Source organism: Aedes aegypti, unplaced genomic scaffold, assembly GCF_002204515.2.
Source record: "Aedes aegypti strain LVP_AGWG unplaced genomic scaffold, AaegL5.0 Primary Assembly AGWG_AaegL5_hic_scaff_1685_PBJ_arrow, whole genome shotgun sequence".
NCBI lineage: Eukaryota > Metazoa > Arthropoda > Insecta > Diptera > Culicidae > Aedes > Aedes aegypti.
This window is the reverse complement of record NW_018735143.1, coordinates 6990-17607: the sequence shown is the minus strand read 5'-3', so window position 1 is coordinate 17607 and position 10618 is coordinate 6990. Positions and strand designations below refer to the sequence as shown.

Below are 10618 nucleotides of genomic sequence, written 5' to 3'. Positions count from 1 at the left end.
AATAGGAAGAACTTTTCAACTCTTTGGCAATTTAAAATCAAATATGATATAGAAGTTGCATGGCATTTTTTTGCAACATCACATGGAAAAGGGCCATGCGATGCCATAGGAGAGACACTAAAACGTATGGCTACCAGAGTCAGTCTTGCCAAAGAAAGTGAACATCCGATAAAAAATGCTAAGGAACTATATGATTGGGCTCAAAATCGGAGAGAAGAGCAGCTTACACAAATCTTCTTTTGTTATTCAACTACTGAGGAATATGATATCATTGCACAAGAACTTAACCAACTATTTTCAAGTGCAAAAACAGTTCAAGGCACTCAGAAATATCACTCGTACCGTGCATACTTTTTTAAATACTTTAGTATATAGGTTTTGATCAAGCAATAAACAATTCAGCTGCGATTCACTCAATCAAAATAAAATTTTTCTGGAATGAAGAAACACGAAATATGTTTAAAAAGGGCTTATATTACTTTTTTTATTTGAAAATTTTATATAAATATGAGTATATCTCGAAATTGATGCAACCTAGAAAAAATTTACCTAAGAACCGATTGCAATTTTTCTGTACTTTCAAATAATCACATAAAATATTGTTGTTTTCCTATATTTCGATTTTTTTTCAAAAACTGTAATTTTTTAAGAAATCATAACTTTTTCCATAATTCTTCCATTTTGAAACATTGTGCAATAAATCACATAAAATGTCCCCTAAAACATAGCCAAAAATAAAATAAATCGAAACTGCGTTTCTGGAGAAAATCGGTTTTAAAATTTTGTTTTTGAAATGAAAAATAATCTGTAACTTTTTCTTACCGTGCATATTTTTCTCCATATAGTCCTAAGCAATACCTACAACTTTGTAGAAGATCTCAAATCGATCGGACAAACCGTTTTCGAGTTACAGTTTTTTAAAGATTTGCTCTTTTTTTCCGATACGCCCTTCTCGCGAGGTTCAAAATGGCGGTCTGAAGGTGCAAAATGGCATTTTTGGTCATAAAGAATCTGTATGCAAATTTTCAGGCGATTCAATAAATACAAAAATTAAATTTAAAAAAAAAATCGTCATGTTCGGTGGAATTGCTCATCTCAAGTTTCTGAGTGAAGCTTTTCAAGCTTCTTAGAGAATTTTCTAAAGCTTCTGAAAGAAGCTTCTAAAGCTGCTGAGAGAAGCTTCTCAAGCTTCTGAGAGAAGCTTTTCAAGCTTTTAAGGAAAAGCTTCTCAAGCTTCTGAGAGAAGCTTTTCAAGCTTTTAAGGAAAAGCTTCTCAAACTTCTGAGAGAAGCTTTTCAAGCTTTTAAGGAAAAGCTTCTCAAGCTTCTGAGGAGAAGCTTCTGGAGCTTCTTAGGAAATGCTTTTCAAGTTTCTGATGAGGAGCTTTTGAAGCATTTGAGAAGAAATTTCTCAAGCTTTAGAGGATAAGCTTCTCAAGCATCTGAGGAGAGGATTCATAAGATTCTGAGGAGAAACTTCTATAGCTTCTGAGGAAGCTTCTCAAGCTTCTGAGGAGAAGCTTCTGGAACTTCTGAGGAGAAGCTTCTGGAGCTTCTAAGGAAATACTTATCAAGTTTCTGAGGAGAAGCTTCTCAAGCTTTTGCCTAGAAGCTTTTCTAGCTGCTGAGGAGAAGCTCCAGTAGCTTCTGAGTAATAGCTTCTCAATCTTCTGAGAATAAGCTTCTCAAACTTCTGAGGAAAAAAAAAATTCAAGCTTCTGAGGAGAAGCTTCTCAAACTTCTGAGGAAAAGCTTCTCAAGCTTCTGAGAAGAAGTTTCTCAAGTTTATGAGGAGGATTTTTTCAATTTCTGTGGAGAAGCTTTTCAAGGTTCTGAGGAGAAGCTATTGAAGCTTCTGAGGAAAAGCTATTCAAGCAACTGAGGAGAAGCTTTTCTAGCTTCTAAGGAGAAGCATCTCAAGCTTCTGAGTGAAGCTTTTCAAGCTTCTGAGAGAAACTTCAAAAGCTTCTATAAAAAGCTTCTAAACCTTCTGAAAAAAGCTTCGAAAGCTGCTGAAAAAAGCTTCTCAAGCTTCTGGGAGGAGCTTTACAAGATTCTAAGGAAAAGCTTCTCTTCAGAAGCTTCTTAGGAAATGCTTATCAAGTTTCTGTGGAGAAGCTTTTCAAGCACCTGAGAAGAAGCTTTTCTAGCTTTCGAGTAAAAGCTTCTTAATCTTCTGAGAAAAAGTATCTCTAGCTTCTTAAAGAAGCTTCTCATGCTTCTGAGGAGAAGCTTTTCCAGCTGCTGTGGAGAAAATTCAGTAACTTCTGGGGAAAAGCTTCTCAAACTTCTGAGGAGAAGCTTTCAAGCTTCTGAAGAGAAGCTATTAAAGCTTCTTAAAAGAAGCTAATCAAGCTTCTGAGCAAAAGCTTCCCAAGCTTCTGTGGGGAGGCTTCTCAAGCTTTTGAGGGAATTCTTCTTTAGCTTCAGAGGAGAAGCTTCTCAAGCTTTTAAAGCTTTTCAAGCTTCTGAGGATAAAGTTCTATAGCTTGTGAGGCGAAGCTACTTCAGCCTTTTAAGGAGCATCTATTGAAGCTTCTGAGGATGAGCTTCTCAAGCTTCTGAGGAGAAGCTTTCAAGTATCTGAAGGAGAAGCTTCTCAAGCGCTTGAAGTGAAGCTTCTAGAGCTTCTGTGAGAAGCTTCTCATGATTCTGAGAAAAACTTTTGAGGAGAAGTTTCTTCTAGCTTCTGAGGAAAAATTTCTCAAGCCTCAGAGAAGAAGCTTCTGAAGGGTCTGAAGAAAGCTGCTTAAGCTTCTGAGGAGAAGCTTCTTTAGCTTCTGAGAAGAAGCTTCTGAAGCTTCTGAGGAAAACCTACTCAAGTTTCTGAAGTTATACTCTCCGAACTCCTGATGAGAAGCTTCTCAAGCTTCTAAGGAAAAGCTTCAAAAGCTTCTGAGGGGAAGATTCTCAAGCTGCATAGGAGAAGCGTATGAAGAAGAGCTTTTTAAGTTTCTGAGGAGGAGCTTCTCATGCTTCTAAGGTGAAGCTTCTCAAGATAAGCTAATAGGAATGAAAAATGGAATGCAAAACGGGAAACGAAATGGAATGAGAAAAGAAATGCGAATGGAATGAGAAATGAAACGTGAATGAAATGCGAAATGGAATGCAAAATGGACGAACTGAAACGCGAAATAGAATTTGAAAAGCGATATGGGAATGCGAAAAGGAATGCAAAATAGAATGCAAAATAGATATATGCGAAATAAAATGCGAAATTATATGAAAATATGAAATGGAATGCGAAGAAAAAAGCAAAACGGAATGCGAAAGGGAATGAAACCATTTTCATAACAAAAATTGAACTCAAAACTGAATGCAATATGAAGTGCGAAATTAAACATAAAATACAAGGCGTGAAGGAATAAAAAAAAATGCGTAAAGAAATATGAAATATTATGCGCAATGGAACGCGAAAGAGAATAAGAAGAGAAAAATAGAAGAGATCCGATAGGGAATGAAAATTGTATTCAAATGTAATGTGTGCAATGCGAAATTGAATATTAAAATTTAGGCGAAAGGAATGAAAACCAAAAGGAATGCGAAATGGAATATCGAATATTTATATTGCGAAACGGAATGCGAAGAGAAAATCGAAATGTAATTAGAATACGAAATATGATTTGGAATGCAAAGAGGAAAGTAAAATGGAATGCGAAAGGGTATGACAAAAGGAATAAAAATGGAATTTAAAATTGAATGCAAGGGGATGGTACACAAATTATGTCACGCTATATTGGACTTTTTTGACCCCCTCCCCCACCCCCTTTGTCACGTTTTTTGTATGAGTCCTTCGAAAATTTTGTGAGGCTTGTCACGCTTGGCTTGACCCCCTCCCCCCCCTTGGAGCGTGACGTAATTTGTGCATGACCCCCAAAAGGAGTGCGAAATGGAACATGAAATATAAGGCGGAATGGAATGAAAAAGGAAATCAAAAAGGAATGCGAATGAGTGTGAAATAAAATGCGAAATGCAACGTCAAATGGGATGCAAAAGTTCCCTTTAATTGAAATTGATTTCAAAACTGAATACAGAATGGACAAAATGGACTAAAGGGAATGAAAAAAGTAATACGAAGAGTAAATCGGAATGCAGTGTGTAGTTGAATGCGAAATGGAATAAAAAATAAATAAATATGTAATGAAATGCGAAGTGAAAGCAGAAAGGGAAAACGAATGAAATAAAGCTTGAGCTCAAAATTGGATGCGTAATGGAGGGCGAAATGTTACATAAAACAAAAAGCGAAATGAAATGAAAAAGGAGTGAAAAAAGGAATGCGAAAGGAGTCAAATGAAATGGAGTGCGAAAGTTCCCTTGAATTGAAATTGAATGCGGTAAGGAATATAAAAAACAAGGCTAAATGGAAAGAAAAATTAATACGAAATTGAATGCGAAGAGAAAAACGTAATGGAATGTGAAATAGAATACAATATGGAATGAAAAAATGAAATGCGAAGAAGAAAGCAAATTAGATTGGAAAGGGAATGGGAAAAGGATTAAAAATGGAATTCAAAATTAATGCGAAATGGAGCATTAAATATAAGGTGAGATGGACGGAAAAAAGGAATATGAAATATAATGCGAAATCGAACGCGATATGGAATGCGAAAAGAATAGCAAAATGGGATTCAAACGGGAATGAAAAAGATTTCACAATTGAATGCGACATGAAATGTGGAATGTAATGCAAAATTAAATGTGAAATGAATTGCGAAGAGGAAAACAGTAAAAGGAATGCGAAAGGGAATGAAAACTAAATTTAAAATTGAATGCAACATAGAACAACATTCCGAATGTCAGTCGAATTCCTATCGAAAGCCAAACGAAAGCCAATTGAATTCAACCGAATGTCAATCAAATTTCAACTGAATGCCACTCGAATCCTGATCGAAAATTATCGTATGGTAACGGAATTTCAATCGAATGCCAATTGAATTCCAATCAAAAGCCAATCGAATGCCAATCGCATACCATAGTAATTTCAAATGAAGGACAACCAAATAAATTGAAAATTTTAATGATTAATGTTCCAATTGAATGTCAATGAAATGTGCCAATGGAATGCCAACGCTTTGTACAAATGGAATGCCAATGAAAATGGCCAATGCAATTACAATGAAAGGTGCCAATGGCATGCCAATGAAATATGCCAATGAAATGCCAATAAAATGTGCCCCTGGAATGCCAATGAGATATGCCAATGGAATGCCAATGCACTGTTTCAATAGATTGCCAATCAAAAGTGCCAATGAAATGTCAATGCACTGTGCCAATAGATTATGAATCAAAAGTACCAAATGAACGCGACTGTAATGTGCCAATGAAATTTCAATTAAATATGCCAATGGATTGCCAATCAAAAGTGCCTATGAAATGCCAATAAAATGTGCCAAGAAAATGTTCTAATTGAAAGCCAATGAAATGTGCCACTGGAATGCCAATGTAAAGTGCCAATGGACTGCACTGCACTGTTTTTATGAATTGCCAATCAAAAATGCCAATAAAATGTGCCATTGAATTGTTTCAATTAAATATTCTTAAAGAATGTCACTCAAATGTGCCAATGGAATGCCAATAAAATATGCCCCTGGAATGCCAATGAGATATGCCAATGGAATGCCAATGCACTGTTTCAATAGATTGCCAATGAAATGTCAATGCTCTGTGCCAATAGATTGTCAATCAAAAGTGCCAAAAGAACGCGACTGTAATGTGCCAATGGAATTTCAATTAAATATGCCAATGGAATGCCAATGGAATGCCAATGGAATGCCAATGGAATGCAAATGGATTGCCAATCAAAAGTGCCAATGAAATGCCAATGAAATGTGCCACTCGAATGCCAATACACTGTTCCAATGGATTGCCAATCAAAAGTAACAATGAAATGACAATAAAATGTGCCAATAAAATGCTTCAGTTCAATGCCAATGAATTGTGACAATGGAATGCCACTAAAATATGCCAATGGAATGCCAATTGAAAGTGCCAATGAAATGCCAATAAAATGTGCCAAGAAAATGTTCTAATTGAAAGCCAATGAAATGTGCCACTGGAATGCCAATGTAAAGTGCCAATGGACTGCACTGCACTGTTCTTATGGATTGCCAATCAAAAATGCCAATAAAATGTGCCACTGAATTGTTTCAATTGAATATGCTTAAAGAATGTCACTCAAATGTGCCAATGAAATGCCAATAAAATATGCCCCTGTAATGCCAATGAGATATGCCAATGGAATGCCAATGCACTGTTTCAATAGATTGCCAATGAAATGTCAATGCTCTGTGCCAATAGATTGTCAATCAAAAGTGCCAAAAGAACGCGACTGTAATGTGCCAATGGAATTTCAATTAAATATGCCAATGGAATGCCAATGGAATGCAAATGGATTGCCAATCAAAAGTGCCAATGAAATGCCAATAAAATGTGCCAAGAAAATGTTCCAATTGAATGCCAATGAAATGTGCCACTCGAATGCCAATACACTATTCCAATGGATTGCCAATCAAAAGTAACAATGAAATGACAATAAAATGTGCCAATAAAATGTTTCAGTTCAATGCCAATGAATTGTGACAATGGAATGCCACTAAAATATGCCAATGGAATGCCAATGTGCCAATGGAATGTCAATCAAAAGTGATAATGAATTGCCTATAAATGTGCCAATAAAATGTTCCAATTGAATGCCAACGGAATTTGCCAGTGGAATGCCAATGCACTGTTCCAATGGATGACCAATAAAAGTGCCAATGAAATGTTCCAATTATACCTATGCAATCTTCCAATGAAATGCCAATGAAATGTGCCTATGGAATGCCAATCAAAAGTGCCAATGAAATGCCAATAAAATGTTCCAATTGAATGCCAATGATTTGTGCCAATGGAATGCCACTGAAATATGCCAATGAAATGTGGCAATGAAATGTGCCAATGGAATGCCAATCAATAGTGCCAATGAATTGCCTATAAAATGTGCCAATGGCATATTGATGGAATGCCAATCAAAAGAACCATTGAATTGCCTATAAAATGTGCCAGTAAAATGTTCCAATTGAATGCCAATGAAATGTGCCACTGGAATGTCAATGAAATGTTCCAATGGAATGCCAATGCACTGTTCCAATGGATTGTCAATCAAAAGTTCCAATGAAATGCCAATAAAATGTTTCAATTGAATGCCAATGAATTGTGACAATGGAATGCCACTGAAATATGCCAATGGAATGCCAATTGAAAGTGACAATGAAATGTGCCAATGGAATTCCAATCAAAAGTGATAATGAATTGCCTATAAATGTGCCAATAAAATGTTCCAATTGAATGCCAACGGAATTTGCCAGTGGAATGCCAATGCACTGTTCCAATGGATGACCAATAAAAGTGTCAATGAAATGTGCCAATGAAATGTTCCAATTATACCTATGCAATCTTCCAATGGAATGCCAATGAAATGTGCCTATGGAATGCCAATCAAAAGTGCCAATGAAATGCCAATAAAATGTTCCAATTGAATGCCAATGATTTGTGCCAATGGAATGCCACTGAAATATGCCAATGAAATGTGGCAATGAAATGTGCCAATGGAATGCCAATCAATAGTGCCAATGAATTGCCTATAAAATGTGCCAGTAAAATGTTCCAATTGAATTCCAATGAAATGTACCACTGGAATGCCAATGAAATGTGCCAAAGGAATGCCAATGCACTGTTCCAATGGATTGCCAATGAAAAGTTCCAATGAAATGCCAATAAAATGTGCCAATGAAATGTTCCAATTGAATGCCAACGAACTTTGCCTAAAGAATGCCAATGAAATGTGCCAATGCACTGCACTATTCCAATGCACTGTACTGCGCCAATGAAATGTGCCAATGCAATGCCAATGAATTGTCAATGACATAATGCAGTGGTATGTCTGTGTGAAAGGAATGACAATGAACTGTTCAAATGAACCGTGCCAATAATGGAATGCCGCTGAAATAATCCATTGGAATGCCATTGAAATGTAACAATGGAATGTGCCAAAGGGTTGCCCAATGAAATACCTGTGACAGGAATGCTGATGAAAGATGCCTGTGGAATTCCAATGGAATGCCAATGGAATGCTGATAAAATGGTCATCAAATACCAAAAATGCCTCTGAAGTGGCTAAGGAATGCCGTTGGAATGCCAAACAAATACCAATGAAATATCATAGAAGTGGCAGTAAAAAAAGTAAGCGTGCGCTTAAAAGTATACACAGCAGAAATGATTTCTTTTGAAATGAGCACCTCCTTAGTTCTATTTGAACTTTATTTCAATAACTTTATCAGAACCATAGTCGAAACCGCCAACCTAGAAGCAATACTTGGAAATACCGGGGATCTGCAGCAGTTCCTCCAGGTTGCTGCTGTAGAACCGTTCGTAGTCCCCTCGGAGGCACTTGAAGTACTGCTGGAAGACCACCGCCTGAGGACTGCTACCCTCCGGTAGGGCATTCCGACCGAAGCACAGCCCCAAACGGTAGTCGAAGGACTCCCGCGTTTCGCAGCGGGCCAACTGCGCGTACAGATTATCCATCAGGATGCCCTTCTGCTCGCTGTAGACTCCGGTGCAGATCGACGCGCAGTACACGGTACACTGGAATTCTGGGGTCTCGACCACCGGATCCGTCGTACGATCGCACAGATTTAACGAACAGAGCTGGCACTTTTTGGCGCATTGCAGAAGCTTTTGGGTCATCTCGGTTATCGTCAGGGGGTTGAAGCTGTTGCTACAACTGGCGCAACTCGGGACGATGAGTTCCTTGGAGGATGGGACCTTCACTATGTAGCCATCATCGAAGTCGCGATCGAGGTTTTTGAACAGGAAGATCTCCTGCAGATAGTTTCGCAGGCAGCGGAAGGGCGTAGTAGGCTCTGGGGCAGTGATCATAGGGGTCGATGAGATCCAGCTTCCGGCAGACGCAGGCTTCGACCTTCTCCCCGTACGGATGGGCATATCCTGTCTTCTAGAACTGCCCAGTTGAGGCCTTTCCTGTCGCACCATAGGTTCAGCTTGGTGGCAACGCAACGCATGAAGCACATTGTCTCGCGATCCTCCGGGAAAGATAAACTTCAAGTACTGCTCCAGACGGGTTGGACATATTTTGAGATATTGAAACGCACTCTTCGGCGGCTATGCGGTAGCGGCGAGCCGAATGGACTGGGTAGATGGCCAGGGCGAGAAGAACAAAGCTCCACTAGGTGTTTCCATGGTGAAATATTTGGTGATGCAGAATGGGAAGCCTAATTTTTATATAAGGCAAATGAGGAAAACGGACGAAGCAGGATTAGGTCACGTTAAAGGTAGTAATGAGGAAACATGTTCTGGGCTGGGGTTTGAGTTTTTATTGCCTAAACATCATCGCCTGTAGAGGAGAATATCGGACTCTAGATCAGAATACAGGTTTGTGGGCTTGACGTGTACTCAGTAGAGTTTGGTCGATTCTGAGAGATGGTGAAACGCGTTGAAGGTGCTCCCTGAAGCAAAGGTACAGATTACGGTAGGCGGCGGTGCAGTAGTCTTGGATCAAGGGACGGTTGGCTTCGCAGCATAACGTGGCTCTCGTTTTTGAAATTCTTCTAGTGGCTTGATCTATGGCGAATTCAGAAGTGGAGTCGATCCAAGTTCGGTCCCATCGCATCACTGTATAGTTCCAGACGAACTCCTATGCATCGAGCAGGCATCGAGTTTCCGCATCGTCCGGGTAGACTCCTTGGTTGTACAGCTTCAGATGATCGTGAGGAATGCGGAGGATGTTGGCACAGACGATCTGTGCCTTGAGGAACTTTTCTGGGGTCAGCTTCTGGTCTGTAGACAAAGCTGAATTGGAAGGTTCAAACTTTCGCATGGCACAGCGGAAAGAGTAGTAGGCTCTGGCACAAGCATCCGCGGGATCACAAGATAACAGCTTCCGTTCAGCGCAGTGGAGGACTTTCTGCGCTACCAAGTCTACATCGCCGGAATCCGGGAACAGTTGCTTCGCCCCGTCGATGAGCAGACCTTGTTCATCTTCCCAAAATCCTAGAACAATTCCAGCGCAACGAATCATGCACATGGTATCGCGATCCGGCGGATAGACGCTAATGTTGTACTGCTCGAGACGGGCCTCCGGAATACCGAGATATTCAACGCACGTGGCCTGAGCCTGCAGAAGGGCTTCATTTGGAGATACTGAGCCGAAATGGACAACAGTAGCGAAGCCCAAACACAGATAATACTGCTTACTAACCGAGTCATGGTAAACTGATGGCCAGTTCCGATAAGCGCAATGTTATTTATGAGTGCGCATGTCTTCTGCGGTCACGTTCTTTCCGAAAACATCCAACGGAGAGGTGAAACATGTTTGGCAAACCACCTCTGCTCTAGTGACCTTGTTTCGATTGAAGCGCCGCGGCACGCACATTTCTTCAATGGCCTACTGCTGTAAATGAAAGTCAATTTGCCAAACCACGTTTGTCACTACGGTTCACCATCTCTCTCGCGGTGACATTTATTAGCTCAATTGTCGCATCACACGCCCTGGCAGTAAGTGCAATCAGTGTTCAATCAAGCATCGATAAGGCACGTATCAGACATTCATCATCTGTTTC

At 39.5% G+C, this 10618-nt stretch overlaps 1 protein-coding gene across 1 annotated transcript; it reads right to left on the bottom strand.

The window, feature by feature from the left end:
- Positions 1–9693: 9693 nt before the first annotated feature.
- LOC110680635 (general odorant-binding protein 45-like) lies at positions 9694–10199 on the bottom strand (the record flags this gene model as incomplete). The annotated part of the gene is made up of 1 exon (XM_021856430.1): positions 9694–10199. A coding segment is annotated over one exon (506 nt), but the record flags the coding sequence as incomplete, so codon positions are not given.
- Positions 10200–10618: the final 419 nt, after the last annotated feature.